Source organism: Panthera uncia (assembly GCF_023721935.1).
Source record: "Panthera uncia isolate 11264 chromosome B2 unlocalized genomic scaffold, Puncia_PCG_1.0 HiC_scaffold_24, whole genome shotgun sequence".
NCBI lineage: Eukaryota > Metazoa > Chordata > Mammalia > Carnivora > Felidae > Panthera > Panthera uncia.
Genome location: NW_026057580.1, coordinates 6793476 through 6813578, shown reverse-complemented (window position 1 = coordinate 6813578; position 20103 = coordinate 6793476). Strand labels below are relative to the sequence as shown.

General features: G+C 49.0%; 1 protein-coding gene across 3 annotated transcripts; it reads left to right on the top strand.

Annotated features, from left to right (window-relative positions):
* The first annotated feature begins 5357 nt into the window (after window positions 1-5357).
* On the top strand, window positions 5358-18019 carry ARMC12 (armadillo repeat containing 12). Of its 3 annotated transcripts, none has more exons than XM_049652760.1 (6): window positions 5373-7025; window positions 7633-7778; window positions 7995-8129; window positions 14956-15129; window positions 15272-15343; window positions 17650-18019. In XM_049652760.1, exons 1-6 carry the CDS (start codon window positions 6782-6784, stop codon window positions 17980-17982), a joined length of 1104 nt encoding a protein of 367 aa, XP_049508717.1. In that variant the 5' UTR covers window positions 5373-6781; the 3' UTR covers window positions 17983-18019. The 3 variants fall into 3 exon arrangements, with proteins under 3 accessions (XP_049508719.1, XP_049508717.1, XP_049508718.1); XM_049652761.1 differs by having other exon boundaries at window positions 5664-6944; XM_049652762.1 differs by lacking the exon at window positions 14956-15129 and having other exon boundaries at window positions 5358-7025.
* Window positions 18020-20103: the final 2084 nt, after the last annotated feature.

The following is a 20103-nucleotide window of genomic DNA, read 5'->3' as shown; positions in this document are numbered from 1 at the left end:
ACCCATGAATCCTGCCACCCAGCCACAAAGCTTCTCCTTCCTCTGCTGTGCCTGCTGTCCCCTGTGGTCTGGTAGGGCCTTGGTGAGGATGACAGCCCAGGGCAGGACTCTTCCTGGAGGTGGAGACCTGTCCCACGCCCCAGCCTCCTGGGGTGTCTGCAAGGTGCCCCAGGGGACACGCTGTGCCTGGCGTGTGCCAGGGCTGGCAGGGAGGGGCTCCGTCCTCTGCTGAGTTCCAGGAAAGGCCCTGGCAGTCAGCACAGGCCTGGGCTCCAGGGCCTTTGAGGGTGGGGCTGGGGGAGGGACCCCAGGCAGCTGAAGTGCCTCACCTGGGCCTCATGCCCCTGGGCCATCTGATGGCATCTCTGGCATCCTCTGAGGAAATGGATGCCAATGCAGGCCTGGGCCACGGACCCCCTTCCCACACATAGAGTCATATTTCCCACATGTGTGCTCGCCCAGCCAAAGCTCACAGAATCTCCCAGCCAGGAGGTACCTCAATGTTGTCAACTCCAATCTTCTCCCTGGTATATGAAATCAGTCCAGGATATCCCAGGCCAGTGATGGTTCTGGAGCTGTTTGCACACCTGTAGTGACAGGGACACTCTCAAAAGACAGCCCACTGCCCTTCTCCAAGTCCAGTCACCTACAGGACACTTGCCCTCACATGGCCTGGAAGTGACTGAACTCATCCTCCTATCCCTCACACCAGCTCTTCCCCGTTACCCACTGTGGGCTCTCCCATCCCCCGGACTCACCACCAAGGTGGGTTAATTTTTAACTATTTTCTCTCCTTCCCCATCCTGTATCTGATCCACTACCAAATTCTTCCCTTTGTTGCTTTTATTACAAGATGTATCGTTCCTTATTTTTCACATTCACCGCTTCCTCTCTATCCCCATGGATTCCCCCTTTGGCCCAAATTCCCACAGCCTCTGTCACACTGTCCTTTCTGACCTAGGATTTTCCTTTCTCCTACTGGAATAATCTTTCTAAAACGCTGTTTAGTGTGTATGTTTTCAGCTTCAGATTCCTCAAACGCTGGGCATACCAGCTGTTAGCCTGTGTGCTCCATAAGAAGGGGCCCAGATTAATTCATGGTGCGCCCAGACCACAGAGTCCAGCCCTGGGCCTGTTACATAGCAGAAGGGCAGCAAATGACCTATCCACTTGGTTGTGCTGACTTGGTGACCCCATTACCCTGGAGTCTGTTGGTTCCTCATGCTCGCTCAGGCCCTTTTGTTTTGAAAAGTCCCTATTTTTTATTTACCAAATCTTCAGAGAGGGGTGGGGAAGGGAGAAGCTGACATCCAAGTTAGCATCAGGGAGTTTGTGCGAGGTGCCAACTGCAAAGACCTTGAGTGCACAGTGAAATGAATGAGTGCAGCTGCCTGCTGGGATCCTCTGCTTTGGTAAGACACAGAAAATCACTGAGGAGGGTGGAAGGCAGAAAGGTGAGTGGGCGCAACCAGTGACTTTGGGTTTACAGACCGATCTTTTCACCATTGGAGATTGCAGCCTGCCTAACTCTGGGTCCCTGGTCTGATGCCCGTGGATTGTTCTCTTTCTTGGCAGCAGATCACACACACACGCGCACACATACACGCACGCACACACTTTCTCTCTCCCTCCTGGTGATCCTGACCCCCAACATTTCAACATCTACCTCCTGCAGGAAGGCTCTGATACTCTACAAGCCATTTCGATCATTTTGTCAACTTCCCTCTGAGCCCTGTGAGCTGCCTTCAATCTCTTCTCTATTTTATCGCTTACTTATGTCCCGTAATATTTTCAACCCCATTGGTTATAATCTCTTTCATGGCAGGGATAGTATCTTTCATTTATTTATTTAATATAATCTATTTGTTTAGAGAAGGGAGCATGAGATAGGACACTTTGACTTTGGAGGCCACATAAGCCTGGATCTGGATTCCAACACTTAGCTGTTTGGCCTTGGACAACTCTCTCAACCTCTGAACCAGTGTCTTCATCTGTAAAAGTCACTAGTGATAGTTACCTTGCAAAATGAGGGGCAAAGATTACAGAGAATACAAAGGGCCCAAAAAAGTGCCTGTTGCATAGAGATCAGACAATAGTTGGTCTTCATTCCCTGCACGCTGGGAGCCTTCCCTGAATTGGGGGACAAAGTTCCTTAACTAGCCTTCCCCCCCATACTGGAACACTTTTTAATCATTACACTGGTTCCACAGACGTGACCCGGGGCGCAAGGCCATCCTACCCTAACTAACAATAACGGGTGAGGGCAGGGTTCAGACCCTGAGCCACCATAGCCCAGCGCCTAAGCATGGCGCCCAGCAGAGCGCAAGCTCAATGAACGTTTGTTGAATGAACAGAACCGGTCCTCCCTTCGGTTTCTTGCAGCATCAGCGAGTGAGGAAGCAGATTGAAAAGCCCGCCCCCGCAGACTCCCCACCCCCACCTGGGTCCCAAAGCCTCCAGTAGCCTCCTTTCTCTAAGGTCTCTCCTTCTCCAGCCCGCTTCCCCCACCCCGGTTGCCTTGGAAACAGTGACGTGTGCATGCGGGGCGTGAGCCGTCTCCATCCTCTCCTGGAACCCCTGGCCCCTGCCTACTCAGACCCCGGCGGAGGATGAGATTGGGGGTCCTCGACCCTACCGCCCGCCTCCCGTCCCGGAGCTAGCCACGCCCACAGGGCCGCCCCCCGCGGGCGCGTAGCTCGCTCCAGTGCGGGCGCCCCACCCCAGCCCGCCCGGCGCCGGTGAACTGGCGGGGGTCTGGAGAATGCCGGCTTCGGCCTCTGGGATCCCTTCCCACTCCTTCACCCCTGGCGGGCCAATGGATCCCGGGAACGCGGGCCGGCCCGCCCCTTCCCGGGCAGCCCTGGAGCGCGCTCCGCGTCCTGGGGGGTAGGCGGGAAGGGTGGGAGCCCCCGGGGCGCCCGAGCGCCGCGGAGCGCGGGAGAGCAGGGGTTAAACAAGGTGCCGGCGCCGGGCGCGGCGGGAGTGGGGGAAGGGAGCGAAGGGAAAGTGAGAGCGGGGGCGGCGGGGGGGGGGGGGGGGGGGGGGAAAAAAAACACCCGGCGCCCGCCGCGGGGGGCGCGCGGGGGGGGGGGGGGGCCGGGGGGGGGGGGGGAGCTAAGCGAGGAGGCCCGGGGCGGGGAAAGGCTCGGCCTCCGCCCCCCACCCGGCCCTCCTCCTCTGGGGGCGCCAATCTCAGTGCTTTCGCCGCGTTTCTCCTTGTCCCCCGGCTTCCGCTGGAGTAACGAGCTACAGAGAGGCCCCCGAATCTGGTTCCTGGGCCTGGGTAAGAGCCAGCTGGGGAGGGGACGGTCTCGGAAAGCGTGGGGTCCACGGCAGGGCACGGGCCGCACCCCCTGCCTTTCGTCTCTCTACTTTCTGGCTTTCTGCCTGGAGGAGCTCGCACGTATGGATTGCCCCCTGCTCACCAAGGGTCGCGACATAAATTCTGTCATTCAGTTCTGACAGCAGCACTTCCTGGTAGTTGGTAGGTGTCAGTAAACCCATATTCCGGAGGAGGAAACACAGGCTCAGATTATGGGATTTGCCCAAATCCAAGCCCATCGGACTCCAGAGAACGTTCCAATATGCAGTAGGCTAATTTCCCCTTAGTTTCTCCTGTGCGTGCAAGCGCTGGTCCCCTCCAGTGTCCCCCGCCATAAAGACCTAGCACTGTGTCTTGCACAGTAGGCCGCCAATAGCGTAATGGGCTTTTTAAATTAACTAGGTTGAAACACTCATTACCAGAGCTTGGTAGTTGGGGTTTCGTAGGTGGGGAATGGGCTGGGGGAAAGAGTCCTCCTGGTTTAAGTATTTTGGGGGGCTTCAGAGAGGCTCCAGAGGTGTTCAAGGCAATTAAATGGGTCAGGGGAGTTGAGATTGATTAGCCTGGAGAAGAGGGGTGGGGCGGGTAGAGGTGAATGTCTTTTAGGTATCACTGAGACCCATCATCTGTGTGCTCACTGCCTTCCCACACCCAACGTTTTTGTCCAGGTGAAACCTGCTTATAACAGTAATTGTAGTTGACATTTGATGGGCCCTGGGCACTGTTTCAAGGATTTAATCCTCACAAACCATCCCAAGAGGCAGACATTATTATTACCATTTTCTAGGTGGGGAAAGTGGGGGACAAAGAGAGCGCAAAGCTAAGTCAGTGGCCAACCTGGTTTTGAACCCTGGTGGTCTGGCTCGAGCCCACACTCTCCTTCACTAAACTAAGTTGCACCTACCATGATGGGAACATCAGCTTTGAGAGTAGAAAGCCAGTGCAGATGGCAGAGAGGTGTGTGCTAGGTCAGCCCTCGTGTTTTGCCTTGGTCAGGATAGGAAAGAAACTTGGGGCTGGTTGTGCGTATATGGAATCTCAGACTTCTCTGTCTGGATTTGACAGAAAGCAAAATAAGAAAACAAAAGCCAAGTTCCTACAAAGTTGCATCTTGAACTTATGCACCCTGAGAACACTCAAAACACAACTACCATCTATTATCACTATCATTTCGTAAAAGCAAGCGCATTTTAATTCTCAAAATAAGAAAGACCTCCTCTGAATCAAAAGCAGTCATTCCCAAGAAAGGACGGTCATTGACTTTACACCAACAAATGGACGTTCCTCTGTAATTTTTTTTTCACGGTGCTGTGGACTAGTGAGAATGTCACTCTGGGCATGGCCTCTGCCTCTTGGTCCCTCTGTATCATTTGAGAGCAGAACCAAGAGAAGTGTGCTTTAGGTGTAGCAGGAAGGAGTTGGGTTAAAGCCAAAAGAGGATGCTTTTTTTTTTTTTTTTCTTTAAAGAACAGGTGAGCGCTGCATTTACATAGGAAGTGAGGGTTGCAGAGTGAAGCCCACGGACTAGAGAGGCCAGTAGCCCTGGTTTCTACCCCAGAGAAGGGCAGCAACCTTGTTCTGAAGGATCTACCCTCAAATCCACCAAGGTAGCCTTAGAACATAAAGCAGCCCCATTAGGCAGCCATTTCCTGCCTGGAGTCCATGGGGCATGACAGGTGGTTCCATGGCAGCAGGGAGGCCTCCAGGGGCCTCTATCACCCCTCATCACAGAGTCCATGTAGTCACCCACCTTGGGTGACTTGGGTAGAGTGCTTGGGTAGGAATGACCCTTGAGGAGGGCCGAGGACAGAAGAGAGGAAAGGAAGAGAATGACCACCTAGGAGTGTTGCCTGTAGCCCAGGGTGTGCGATGTGAAGGCTCTGAGAGGACGGGCCCGGCTGGCTGCAGCCTCCTTGGGGATGCTACTTTCCTATTTCCTCACATCCTTCAAGTCCAGGTGTAGCCCAGGACCTAGACCCTTCTAACAGGAGCTTAAACCCAGGCAGGTGAAGCCCTATTCTGGTACAATGGTGCTCAGTGCTGGCTCTGGGCCTGAGCCTGGCTTGGGGGTTTTCACTTCCCTGTTTTGTACTAGGAGGCAAGGCCAGAGGGGACAAGCAGGGAAAGGGGAGAAAGAGGGAAGGGTCTAGTCTCACCTGCCCTATCCTATTGGTGGAGACCAAGTCCTCCAAAGTCGAACTCTCATTTTCTGGGATGGTGGCATTTTCTCCACAGGAGGCCTCAAGCCTCATCTCACTGTGTAGGGGTGGGGCAGGGCACTGGGTTGTGGTTCTCCCAGATTTAGGCCCCCATCGTTTATTATTTTTAAGTTTCTTTGAGAGAGTATGTGCACATGAGCAGGGGAGGGGCAGTGAGAGAGAGAATCCCAAGCAGGCTCCACACTGTCAGCCCAGAGCCCGATGCAGGGCTCAAACCCACAGACTGCAAGATCATGGCCTGAGCTGAAATCAAGAGTCGGATGTTCAACCGACTGAGCCACCCAGCCACCCCTTAGACCCCCATCATTTAAAGGCACACACCTACCCAAGTTTTAATCCTGGAGTTATAGGATGCTAAATCTGGATCCTCTCAGGTTGCAAATGCACAAACTGAGACCCAGACATGGGCAATCTCTTCCTCCTCCAGGGTCACACCGGTTGGGCCTGGAGTGCCTATATAACCAGATTCTTGCTCACTCCGGGTTGGATTTTGACACTGTTGACAAAAGTCATGATTTTGACACTGTTTGACAGAAGTCATGATTGGAGCCCCTACTAAGTACAGGACTCTACCAGATGTTGCAGATGCCGAGAGAGCTGCCCTCAAGAACTTTTGGCCAGACAGGTAATTACTACCCACTACAGGGGGAACTACAGTTGCTGGAAGGTGAGTTTGCCTCAAGGCTGCAAAACTTTACAAAGTGCTCCCCTTGATGGAAGGGGGCCCTGCCTACAGAAACACCCAGATGCCCAGCAGTCAATCCATGGTGAAGAAATCAAAGATGAGAGGCCAGGGAGTGAGGGAACAGGGTTGCCAGTTGGGCACACCCGACACCCCTCCCAGAAACTTCCCAAGGAACAAGCCCAGAAATTGGGCCTCTGCTGCCCTCTAATGGAGGAAAGCAAGCCTCTAGAGCTGCCTACCGGGGCCCAGCCATCCTGGCTCTCCTAAAGAAAAGGGGACATGAAGGACCTTCCTGCCCCCAGAATTTTTATTCCCCTAGAGTCTCGAGCTTCATTTCCTACAGCCTCAGAAGCTGAAACTTCTCTCCTTCCAAGCGCCCCTGGCCATCTTGTTTCCCGATCACCACCCTCCATCCTGTTTCCCCAGTTTCCTTTGTTGCCCAGGTTCTGATTCTGGTACCCTGGTTCCCGGCCCTGCCAGAGTTCTGGTTCCAGAAGGCTCTTGCCAGGTGCCTTGGGCCTAGCTCCCACCTGGGAGCAAGGCAGCGCTGAAGACATGGGCATGAGTGTCCCCCAGTGCCTGGGGCAACTGCACATCCGCAAGGGTGTAGTGGGCTTGGCCACAGGTGCTGGGTTCATCTACTTGCTCTACAAGGCCATCAAGGCTGGCATAAAATGCCAACCACCCCTCTGCACCACCTCACCAATCTGCATCGCCCGTGAGTGTACGGGCCCTGGGGAGAGGGCTCTGCCCCAGGAGGCACCTGCTCCCGAGGCCTCCAGTGTGGGAGGGCCCAAAGGTGACTCCTCCAAGCTCCTCTCTCCTCCCTCTTTCTCTCCTCCACCTTCCTCAAACCCGCCCTAGAGATGCTAGCTCAGAGTCCCCAGGAAGTAGATGGCTCTCCAGGACTCCTCTGGCAGGTCTCCGAATTTGACACTCACTCTAGCCCCCAGGATGCCACTGCTCGGAAACTTGGCATCAGCAGTTCTTCCTAAGGGAACGGTTGGGGCACCTACATGCCCAGAACCTCCACCGGTCCATAGGACAACTTTGTGCCGAGTAGAAAAAGGCACCCTTCTGCCAGACTTTTTGATTGCCATCTGTTGGAATATCGTTGCCATATACTGATTATAACGAAATACCACATATGACTGCCATATGCCAGGAAATTGTTATAGTAAACACAAAACTATGACATTTAGGATACAAACGATACATCATTAGACGAAGTGCCCTGGGGCACAGCTCAGCTGTCTGTGGCGGTCCTGCATGTAGCAAGAAGGCCTCGCTTCAGAAAAAGCAAGACAGTTCTTGTCCCCAGCTCCCTCTCCCCTCCCCCCTTCCCAACCCCATTCTCTGACCACTCCCGAGTCCCCAGCCTCAACCTGGCTGGGGTGGCTGTCTAGGCCTGGCAATCGAGCGAGAGCGGCACGGGCGGGACTCAGGTGAACTCCGGAGGCTCCTCAACTCTCTGGAGTGCAAACAGGATGAGTACGCCAAGAGCATGATCCTGCACAGTATCACGCGCTGTGTGTACTTGCTGGAGGCCGAGGTGAGGGAAAGGAAGCAGGAAGTCCCTCCCAACCAGCCCGGCCCCTGGGGACTACGGCCGATCCCTGCCCCCTTGGCTGGACAGACTGTGTCCTGAGACCTGTCTCTCTGGCTGATGGCGGGAGGGGTCGTGCTGAGGGGCCTTGGTAACATGGGGGGCTGTGGGCCCGGGACACCCGCTTCTCCTGCCTCTTCTGTCTCTCTTGGCACACCCTAGGCCTCTGCTTGTACTACTGATGACATCGCATTGGTGGGCTCCATGCTGGATGACAAGGACAACAGTGTCAAAATCCAAGCTCTGAACACACTTAAAGCTTTCTCTGGCATCAGAAAATTCAGGCTTAAAGTCCAGGTGAGCAAAAGCAAGCGGTGGGGTGGACCACACAGGCTGTCCACAGACCGTGGGTTCTTTAATAGGCATGGGGTAAATAAATGGTCATGCTCCGGAAGTTTTGGGGTCTGATTTTCCTTGTAATCAAGTGAGAAAATGGTGGTCAGATTCCCGGCAGGATCATAAAAGCCTTTGAATATCAGGCTGAAACTGAACTAGGCTGCTAGGAGTATCTCTGAGCCCCAACTAGCAGAAAGCCCCAAGGTTCTTTCTGATACCATCCCATCCTACAACACCAATGGGGTGTCCTATGATGTAACTGCATTCTGACACCGTCTACCTGGAGTTAGTGCAGACCCCACAGATAAAGGATTCAGTCCCACGAGACTGCCTCCCATGTCACATGCCAGTCACAAGTGCCAGTACACTTAGCTATAAATTTGGACTTCCTCCTCTGGCTTGAGAATTCACTAGGAAGACTCACAGAACTCAGGAAAACACTGTACTTACATTTACCAGTTAATTATAAACTGAGGAGGAGCCAGATGGAGGAGACGCATAGAGCAAAGTATGGCGGGGGGAAGGGTGCAGTGTTTCCATGCCTTCTCTAGGTGAGCCACCCTCCTGGCACCTTGATGTGTCCACCAACCTGGAAGTTCTCCGAGCCCTGTTTAGGGGTATGTGTGGAGGTTTCAATATGTAGGTGTGATTGATTAATCATTGGCCATTTGTGATTGAACTCAATCACTAACCCCTCCCTTCTTCAACCCCCTTAATCATGGCTTGGCCTTTCTGGGCACCAGCATCCCCATCTGGAAGCTATCTACCATCCACAAGAGTCACCTGCTTGACATAAACTCCGGGGTAATGCAGAAGAACTTACTATGAAAAGCAAAACACCATTCTATCAGTCAAATGCAAGGATTTTAGGAGCTCTGTGCCTAGAACCAGGGACAAAGACCAGATCTATCATATCGCCCACCCTCTGCTGTGTTGGTCTGATGCTGGTGGCTGGGCCACTGATGCCTTCACTACTACCATATAGAGAAAATACAAGCTACCACATGTCCCCAGGCTTACCTGTTTTCACACCCATCCTTTCCTGCTTTCCTGCTGATGCCATGGGAAAATGGCTTTCTTCCTGTCTGTGGTCAATGTTAGTCTCAGTACTGGATCCCATCCCCTTCTTTGAGGACTTCTTTCCTTAATTAGACTCTTTGTCTGATATGCCCCCCCCAACTCCTTCCCATTAATTCAACATGCTCTAATCCTTCCAATCCTAAAAAAACACCGTCCCATAAAAAAGAACCTTTCTTCCTTGACCTCCAAATTTCTCTCTAGCAAGTGATCTCTCCTAATTAAAAATAAATATAGAAAACTTACAAATATTTTATATGTGTACGGTAGAAAGAACTATGAACAAAACACACATAACCAAAACCCAGGCTAAGAAATCTAACATGACCAACAGCTTAGATGCTCCAGTTGCTCCCCTCCCCCACAATCCCAACCGGAGGCAATTATTTCCTCCATTTTGTGCATCTGTTCCTTGATTTCTTTATAGTTTTACCATATATTCAGGTATCATTCTGGCAACGCGAGGTAGTTAATAATAGGCAAAATGTAGTTTGGGATGTTTTTAAGCTTCAACATATCCGGAAGTGTGCAGTTTGTATCCTGTGGTTTGCCTTCCCCCCAGCACTGGAAGATTCATCTTTATTGGTGTGGGTAGCTCTGTTTCCTTGTTTTCTACTGCTGTATAGTGCTCTAGTTCACGAACATCCTGCGATTGTATTTATCCATTTGCCCATGGGTAGGCACTTAAATTGTTTCTACATTGTGCCATGAGCATTCTTGTATACATCTCCCTTGAGGATATAGGAGACTTTCTCTAGGATATGTATGTATGCAGGCGTGGGATGGCTGGATGAAAGGGTATGCCCAACTTTTCAAAAAGGGTTGTATTAATTTACAGCCTGTACTGGCTCTGCATGAATATTCCAGTTGCATTATATTCTCCCCGCCAAAACTTGGTATTTTCACACTTTAAATTTTTTGCATCAAACTTTTTTGAGGAGGGGCACTTGGCTGGCTCAGTCAGTAGACCATGCTTGATCTTGAGGTCATGAGTTCAAGCCCCATATTGAGCATGGAGCCTACTTAAAAAGAAAGGAAGGAAGAAAAAATTGGGGGGGTTGGGGGGAAGGTCTCTAGGTCTCCACTTGCTGGCTGCCTCTGCTTTATCCCTCAACTCTCTCAGTTTCCCTAAGTCTGTAATTCTCAAACATATCAATTGCCTGCAGAGCTGTTTAACATTGAAGATTTCAGGACCCCACACCTAGAGATTCTAGCTGAGCCGGGGAGCTATGTTTTTCACAAGCCCCCCCAGAAGATTCTGATGCAGCTGGTCTGGGCAACACTTTCCCCATCGTATCCTGAGGACCTGATCCCTATTCTCTGAGTAAAAGCAGCCAATCAGTTTTCATCTGGATGCACTTTCCTGCATCTCCGTCCGTAGCCTGGGGACTCCCTTGACCTCCGGACCCATGGCCAGCTGCTCCACTGAGACATCCTAGTGGCCCTCTAACTCAGCATGTCCAAAATGGAGCTTGCCCCTGTTCCCTAAGTTAGACCACCCTTTCCAGAGGGATCTGGTCCCATCAACCCTCTGCTTGGTCTTCCTTAAAGCTCTTAGCATAAAGATCACAGTCCTTCACTTCCTTGCCCCAGCCCCAGCCATTCACATTGTATGTTTCATGCTCTTCTGCTCCCTGGCCCTTGCACCGGCTGTTCCCTCTGCCTGAAACACCACACCAGATGTGCTCTTATCTGTCCTTCAGCTCTTAGTGGACAACAAGGGGTTGGGGCAGGGAGAGGCAGGTAACAGTGGGAATGCTGTGACCCTCACTCCAGGATTCTTGCCTCCCTCTTACATGGCTCACAAAAGTACAGCTTGTGGGATTCTCAGTCCTTGGTAGTATCTCTCAGTCCAAGCATCTTACGTCTTGGAAGTCAAGATCCCTTTATTCATTCAACAAATGTATATGAAGTACTTTGTGTTTAAGCACTGGAGGCACAACAGTGAGCAGAACAGGAAAGATCTCGGTCCCAGTGGAAGCTTATATTCTAGCAGGGCAAGGCAGGCAATACACAAATTAGTGAAATCTATGGTATATTTCACGTAACAAGTGCTACGGAGAAAAATAAAGAAGGGTGGTAAGGAAGCTGGTATGGGAGCTTCCTATACAGTTTCAAAGGAGAAAATCTTTGGGACATAGAGCTTGATGAAGGGTTCATAGAACTAGAAATAACACCAAAAGCATGATCTATAAGAGAAAAAATCGATACATTGGACTTCATCAAAACTAAAAGCATTTGCTTTGTGAAGAACCCTGTTAAGAGGCTGAAAAGACAAGCTGCAGGCAGGGAGGAAACATTTGCAAAGCACATAGCTGGCAAAGGACTCCTATCTAGATCATATAAAGAGCTCTCAAAGCTCACTATTTAAAAAAAATCTAAGTAGAAAATGGGCAAAAGACGTGGCGATATTGCACTGAAGAAGATCTATGAATTGCAAAGAAGCACATGAAAAGATGCTTAAAATCAGTAGACCTGAGGGAAACGTACTTAACGCTGCGGCAACCTATCACGACACACCTATTAAGTATTCTAAACTCAAAATTTGTGACAGTACCAGAAGCTGGCGAAGGCGGAGAGAGACTGGATCTCTTGTGCGTTGCTGGTGGCAATGTGAAATGGTACAGCAGCCATTCTGGAAAATAGTTTGGCAGGTTTTTTTGTTTTTGTTTTTCTTTTAAAAACGAATTATATGTTTACCACACAACCCAGCAATTGCACTCTTAGGCATTTATCCTAGAGAAATGAAAACTTCTGTCTGCACAAAAACCTGTACACGATCTTATTTGTTGCCACTTTTCCTGTAATAGTCAAAAGCTAGAAACAAGCAAAATGTCTCTCAGTGGATAGATGGTTAGACAAACTGGTAATCCACGCCATGGAACGCTAATCGGGAACACAAGGGAGTGAAGTCTTGACACACACCACAACTTGGATCTCAAGGGCATCACACTGGGTGAGAAACCAATCTCAGAAGGCCCCAAAGTGTGATTCAATGTATGTAACATTCTCAAAGTGAAAAAATTGTAGAGATGGAAAACAGATTAGTAGTTGGGCCGTTTTGGGTGGGAAGGGGCAAATGTGACCGTAATGGAGTCCCAGGAGGAAGATCTTTGTGGTGATGGGACACCGCTGATGGCATAATCCCTTGAGAGCAGTGGTGGTTACGTGAATCTACACACGTGATAAAATGACACAGCGCCAGACTCACACTTTGTGCCAACACCGATTTCCTCGTTTTGGTATCGTGTATAGTTATGTAAGGTGTGACCATTGAGGGAAACGGGGTGACAAGCACACAGGACCTCTCTGGGCTCTTTTTGCAACTTGCTGAGAATGTATAGTTATTTGGAAATTAAAAGTTTAAAAATATGTATGTTGCACGTGCAGTGCTGTGGGGAATGGAATAAAGATGGGGGATAAGCAGGGCTGGGACGGGAGTGGTTGCAGTCTTAAAGAAGGGGGTGGTCAGGGAAGACCTCACGGAGAAGGCGGCATTAGCGTAAAGTCTTCAAGGAGGTAAGAGAGGGAGCTATGACTACCTGGAGGGAGAGCATTCTAAGTAGAGGAAACAGCCTGCACAAAAACAAGTTAAGTGTGTATCTGGCATGCTCAAGGAATGGCTAAGAGACCATTGTGATGGCAACCACGGGAGCCAAGGAGAATAGGTGATGAGGTCAAAGAAATAGCGGTGTGGGGGGGGGGGGGGGGGAGAGGGGCAGAGCATATGGGACCTTGCAAGCCACTATAAGGACTTCAGCTCTTACCCTGAACAAACTAGGGACTTGAGCCGAAGAGTGACGTGTCTAACGCGTCTGCTATTCTGAAAATAGAGGCAGGGGGCGAGGATGGAAGCAGGGAGACAGGAGGCTCTTGCAGAAATCCAAGTGAGAAATCATGGTGGCTTGGAACAGGGTGGTAGAGAGGAGACAGTGAGAAGCAGCTTAACTGTTGATAGATTTTAGAAGGTAGAGCCAACAGGATTTTTCTGAAGGATTGGAAAAAGTGGTGTGAAGAAAAACAAAGCACAGTAGTTAAAGAGGACCACTTTAAAGATTTTTGACCCGAGTAATTGGAAGGGGGATGTAACCAACAGCAGAGACAGGGAAGATGGTGGAAGAAACAGGTTTGGGGACTGCATACATGTTAACTTTGAAAGGTCTATTAAGCATTCTGGCAAGGGACGCCTGGCTGGCTAGGTTGGCAGAGCATGTGACTCTTGATCTCGGCATTGTGAGTTCGTGCCTCACGTTGGGTATAGAGATCACTTAAAAAATAAAATCTTTAAAAATGGGGGTGGTTCATGCCGGTCAGAGTGGCTAAAATGAACAAATCAGGAGACTAGATGCTGGAGAGGATGTGGGGAAATGGAAACCCTCTTGCACTGTTGGTGGGAATGCAGACTGGTGCAGCCGCTCTGGAAAACAGTGTGGAAGTTCCTCAAAAAATTAAAAATAGATCTACCCTATGACCCAGCAATAGCACTGCTACAAATTTACCCAAGGGATACAGGAGTGCTGATGCATAGGGGCACTTGTACCCTAATGTTTATAGCAGCACTTTCAACAATAGCCAAATTATGGAAAGAGCCTAAATGTCCACCAACTGACGAATGGATAAAGAAGATGTGGTTTATATATACAATGGAATACTACTTGGCAATGAGAAAGAATGAAATCTGGCCTTTTGTAGCAACGTGGATGGAACTGGAGGGTATTATGCTAAGTGAAATAAATCAGACAGAGAAAGACAGATACCATATGTTTTCACTCACATGTGGATCCTGAAAAACTTAACAGAAGACCGTGGGGGAGGGGAAGGGGGGAAAAGTTACAGAGAGGGAAGGAGGCAAACCATAAGAGACTACTGAGAACAAACTGAGGGTTGATGGGGGTGGGGGAGAGAGGAAAGTGGGTGATGGGCATTGAGGAGGGCACTTGTTGGGATGAGCACTGGGTGTTGTATGGAAACCAATTTGACAATAAATTATATGTATATATATATGTATATATATATACATATATATGTATGTATATATATGTATATATAAATAAAAGGGGGTGGTTGTGGTATGCCTGGGTGGCTCAGCTGGTTAAATGTCTAACTCTTGATTTTGGCTCAGGTCATGAGCCCAGGGTCAAGATATTCTCTCTCTCTCTCTCTCTCTCTCTCTCTCCCCCCCACCCTATCCCCCGATCCCCCAGCCGGTTAAGTGTCTAACTCTTGATTTTGGCTCATGATATCAGCCCCGCCCCCCACCCTTCTCTCCTGCTCCTGCTCTCTCTCTCAAAAATAATAAAATACTCTAAAAAGCATTCTGGGTTGAGGTAGAATTGGCACCTGAATATATGAATCTGGAGTTCAGGGAGAGGTCTGGGTTGGAGACAGAAAGCTGAAAGGCATCAGCATCAATTGTATTTAACACTGTGAGTCTGGATGATATCACTAAGGGAGAGATGAAGATAGAGAAGAAAAGGTTAGGCCTAAGAACCAGGAAAGACTTCTGTGGAGGAGAAGCCAAGGGGAGAAAGGAGGTAGGAGTGACCTAAGAGGTCAAATAACAAGAGTGTAAGTTAGAGGGAGAGAATTGTCTACTGGGTTTGGGTCAGGCATCATGGGTGGGGCAGGGAAGAGTGAAGGCAGAGTCTGGGACAGTGTTGGGGATCACCACATAAAAGCAGATCCTTCTCCCCCCACCCCCACCCTCCAGGAACACTCCATCAAGGTCCTGGAACTGATCTCCAGCATCTGGGATTCGGAGCTGCACATTGCAGGCCTCAGACTCCTCAACAACCTCCCACTGCCTGACTATGTGCATCCACAGCTGAGACGGGTGATGCCTGCCTTGATGGAGATCCTGCAGTCGGACTATATCCTGGCACAGGTGCCTGAGGACCGTGGCCCAGGCCCTGCCACTCCTGACCAGCCCTGCACCAGCACCTAGAGGGAGGAACAGAGATTTGTGCGTTCCCTGCTCGGGCCCAGAGCAATCTGCCTTCTCATGTCTTGCTCTTTCTTTTATTCAGGTGCAAGCCATTCGATTGCTGAGCTACCTGGCACAGAAGTATGATCTTCTCTATGATATTCTCAACTGCCAGGTGAGATAGGAACTGAAGAAGGGTTGATGGATACCAACTCAGATATTGGGGAAGGAAGAATCACGGATTCCCCAGGCAGACTTAGCCCTAACAAGATCGTCTTGTTTCTCTTCACGCCCTTGCACTAGATATATTGAAAAACATCCCCTCTTCCATTCTCCCAATAGAATAGAATTCATTTTGTTAGGAGGACGATTCTCCTTTGAAGGGCCTTCTGAACTCTGAGAGCCAGGAATCCAGGCGACAAAACAAAAGACAATGTAGGTATTTTCATATTAGAGAAGAGTTGCTTATAACAAAAACCATTATTAGGAATAGACAAGGTCACTACGTAATAATTAGGTCAGAAGGATAAAGTAACTCTTAACTTATATGAACCTAATAACATAACCTCAAAATTTATATGGCAAGGTGCGCCTGGGTGGCTCGGTCGGTTAAGCGTGCTACTTCAGCTTAGGTCATGATCTCATTGTTTGTGAGTTCCAGCCCCGCGTCCAGCTCTGTGCTGACAGCTCAGAGCCCGGAGCCTGCTTTGGGTTCTGTGTCTCCCTCTCTGTCTTCCCCTCCCCCACTTGCATTGTGTGTGTGTCTCTCTCTCTCTCAAAATAATAAACATTAAAGAAAATTTAAAAAAAATTATATGGCAAAAACTTGATAAAATTACAAGGAAAACATTTTTTTCTCTTTCTTCAGTTTTAGTGAGGTATAATGGACAGATAAAGTTGTAAGATATTTAAAGTGTACATAGTGGTGATTTGATATAATATAGATAATACATTGTGAAAGGATTCTCATTATCTAGTTGATTAGCAAACATATCTATCACTTCACATATTTACCTTTTGTGTGCGTGAGAACATTTAAGTTCTACTCTCAGCAAATTTTGATTATATAATACAGTGTTATTAACTCTAATCACCATGTTTTACATCAGATCCTCAGACCTTATTTATCGTATAGCCGAAAGTTTATATCCTTGTACCAATGTCTCCCTATTTCTTCTACACTGCCAGCCCCTGGCAACCATTTTTCTATTCTCTGTTTCTGAGTGTGACTTTTTTTTTTTTTTTTTTTAAGTTTCCACCAATAAGTGATACCATGCAGTATCTGTTTTTCTCTGTCTGGCTTATCTTACTTAGCATAATGTCCTCAAAGTTCATCCATGTTGTCACAAATGGTAGGATTTTCTTCCTTTCACGGCTGAATCATTCTAAGGAAAAAACTGACACATCTACTACCACAATGGAAGATTTGGGAGATTTTAATTATTTTTTCAGCAATTAATAGATAAAAACCGAAAACTAGTAATGGTATATTTGCTGTGAATAACTTAAATAAGCTTGAGCCACTAGACACACCTACAATTGTAAAGAACACTTCACAGTTAGTAAATGCACATTCATGTCAAACACACAACATATTTTAAAAAATTGGGGCACCTGGGTGGCTCAGTTGGTTAGGCGTCCAACTCTTGATTTTGGCTCAGGTCATGATCCCAGGGTCATGGGATCGAGCCCCATATTGGGCTTAGCGGTGGGCATGAGCCTGCTTAAGATTTTCTCTCTCTCTGGGGCGCCCTGGGTGGCTCAGTCGGTTGAGCGTCTGACTTCCACTCAGGGCGTGATCTCACAGTTTGTGAGTTTGAGCCCCGTGTGGGGCTCTGTGCTGATGGCTCAGAGCCTGGAGCCTGCTTCTGACTCTGTGTCTTCCTCTGTCTCTGCCCCTCCCCTGCTCATGCTCTGTCTCAAAAATAAATAAACGTTAAAAAAATTAAAAAAAAAAGATTTTCTCTGTCTCTCTCTCTCCCTCTACCCCTCTGCCTCTGTCTCTCTCAAAACAAAAATATTTTTTAAAAATGTGAGACAGAAAGAACATGAGCAGGGGATGGTCAGGGAGAGAGAGGGGAGGACAGAGAATCCAAAGTGGGCTTTGAGCTGACAGCAGCAAGCCTGATGCGGGGCTCGAACTCACCAACCACGAGATCAAGACCTGAGCCGAAGTCAGATGCTCAACCAACTGAGCCACCCAGGCACCCCAAAATAAAAATATTTATAAAAATTAACCACATGATAAGCTTTAATATTTGACTCAACAGATTTCCCAGCATCAATGTTATGATCATATCTCTCATGTTTCATGACCACATTGCCATTGTGTTAGAGAATGATAACGAAAGGAAAACTACAAAAATCCTATTCAGTTGAATCTGAAGCTTAGGTACTGGGGAGCTGAGGCAATCGGAAGATGGAAGAACTTTAGAACTTGTCTTGGATTTCTTTGCCATTGTCGCTCCACTCCCGTCACAGGTGCATGCCAACTTCCTGAACCTGTTTCAGTCCACACAGCCAGGGAGTCTGCTGTTTGAGGTCCTGGTGTTTGCCGAGCGGCTAAGTGAGGGCCGGAATTCACCCCACTACCGTGCCGTGAAGTGGCATTACAACGAACAGTCGCTGCACGAAGCCCTTTTTGGGGATGAGTCACGACTGGCAGACCGGCTGCTCGCTCTGGTCATCCACCCTGAGGAGGAGGTTCAGATCCAGGCCTGCAAGGTCATAGTCAGCCTGCAGTGCTCCCAGGATGTGGGAGTCCGGCCCTCCGTCTGCCAGCCCAGCCGTTCCTACTTTAATAGCGGGGAATAAAATTAAGGAGAGCCAATAAATGACTATGGGAGAAAAGCGTGAGGAGCAGTTTCTGTTTAGGGCCTTCCAGGGGCTGGGTGGGGATTTCAGCCGGCCTGATTGCTACATGGAGCATGGCAAAGCATGGGTGCATCTCCCAGAACACGTCCCCACTTCTCTGCTTAGGGGACAGATTCCCTTCTGCCCCTGCTGCTTTTAAAATTTGAATGTGGAGCCAGTGCTTTAAGGGAGTTTTAGGGAGAAGGCACGTCTCGGAGACAGAGGCCAAAGATAATCAGCAGGAGACAGTATTGCATGGGCTTACTCAGCACGGGCCAGGCTGTGCCACAGTAACAAACAGCCTCCAAATTTTAGTGGCTTAAAAATGACAAAGTTGTTTTTTTTTTTTTTTAAGTTTATTTATTTATTCATTGGCGCAGAATGAGAGGGAGAGAGAGAGAGGAAGAATCCTAAGCAGGCTCCACACTGGCAGCACAGAGCCCGGCGTGAGGCTTGAACTCATGAACTGTGAGATCATGACCTGAGCTGAAACCAAGAGTCGGAGGCTTAACCAACTGAGCCACCCAGGTGCCCCGACAAGGTTATTTCTTATTCCTACTCCATGCCTACAGCTGGGGCGATAGAGGGACAGGTGTCTCTTCCAAATCCTCTTCTCTCTGTGACCAAGGCTGAGGGTGGATCTTCACTGTGTATCTACAACTCCTAGAGAAGGAAAAGGGAAGGTGGCAGTGATCACTGGCTCTTGAAAGTTACACCAGAGGGGCGCCTGGGTGGCTCAGTCGGGTAAGTGACCGACTTCAGCTCAGGTCACGATCTCCCGGTTGGTGAGTTTGAGCCCTGCGTTGGGTTCTGTGCTGACAGCTCAGAGCCTGGAGCCTGCTTCGGATCCTGTGTCTCGCTCTCTCTCTGCCCCTCCCCCGGTCACACTCTGTCTTTCTGTCTCTCTCAAAAATAAATAAACATTAAAAAAAAAAAAAGCTACACCAGAAATGATGCTCGCACTTCACTAGCCATAGAGGGTGGGGGAGATCAGTCTTACTATGTGTCCAAGAACTGAAAATATTTGGTGGAAAAAGCATTAATGACAGAGACTGCAGGTGTATTAGAAGAGTGAGAGCTCTGGAATCAGACTCTCAGGTTCAAATACAGCTCTGTCACGTACTGATTGTGTGACTTTAGGCAAGCCATGTACCCCATGTGAGCCTCAGTCCCTTCACCTATAAAATGACATATATAATAATCTATATAATGAGAGAACTTATCTCCTGAGGCTGTTGAGAGGATTACGTGGGGGATGTGTGAGTTAGTGAATGTAAGACACAATGTTCTGCACGAGAAGGGTATTCACCAAAGATCGAAGATTGAGAGAGTGAAAGATTGACACTGGAAAGGTCCTAGAGAGCATTGAGTCCTATGTGTCTGCAGACCAGTCTCTTTGGGTTGCAGGCACCGGGGAGTCCCAGAACTCTCTAAGAAGCACCCTGAAATGCCACTAGAACTTAGCTTTAGAAACCAGAGTGATTATGTGAATAATATAAAACCATAACCGTGTAGTCTCCAGAAACAAGAAGACTGTCAAACCAAATATGATCACCTATTTTCAGAATTCCCAGATAGTGCATTTCCCATGTGTTCATTCATTGTGTTACCTGTGTTATTCTGGAAAACAAGCAGTAGTGGTTGTTAATGGTTTAAGAAAACATTACGGGGGGCACCTGGGTGGCTCAGTCGGTTGAGGGTCTGACTGTGGCTCAGGTCACGGTCTCATGGTTCATGAGTTTGATCCCCACATCAGATTCTGTGCTGACAGCTTAGAGCCTGGAGCCTGCTTCGGATTCTGTGTCTCCCTCGCTCTCTGTCCCTCCCCCACTCATGCTCTGTCACCCTTTCTCTCAAAAATAAATGGACATTAAAAAAAGAGAAAATGTTATGGGAGAAAACCCTAAAATTGGAGTCGTTCTATCTGCTACTACTTGATTTAGGAGGAAGAACATGTTGGCCCAGCTAAAGAACCCCAGTGTTCTTAGGGGCAGGACCACAGTCTAGTCTAAGGCCAACTCTGGCATTTTGCTGAAAGAAAAAACAAACCCAAAGAGGAAAAGTGATTTGCTCAAGGTTTCA

What these genes read in the sequence shown, in the direction of transcription:
- ARMC12 (XM_049652760.1), top strand. Translation starts at nt 6,782, where the DNA reads ATGGGCATGAGTGTCCCCCAGTGCCTGGGGCAACTGCACATCCGCAAG. An exon ending in CAGTGTGGGAGGGCCCAAAG is followed by an intron (nt 7,026 to 7,632) that starts GTGACTCCTCCA and finishes GTGGCTGTCTAG; the next exon opens with GCCTGGCAATCGAGCGAGAG. An exon ending in AATTCAGGCTTAAAGTCCAG is followed by an intron (nt 8,130 to 14,955) that starts GTGAGCAAAAGC and finishes CCCACCCTCCAG; the next exon opens with GAACACTCCATCAAGGTCCT.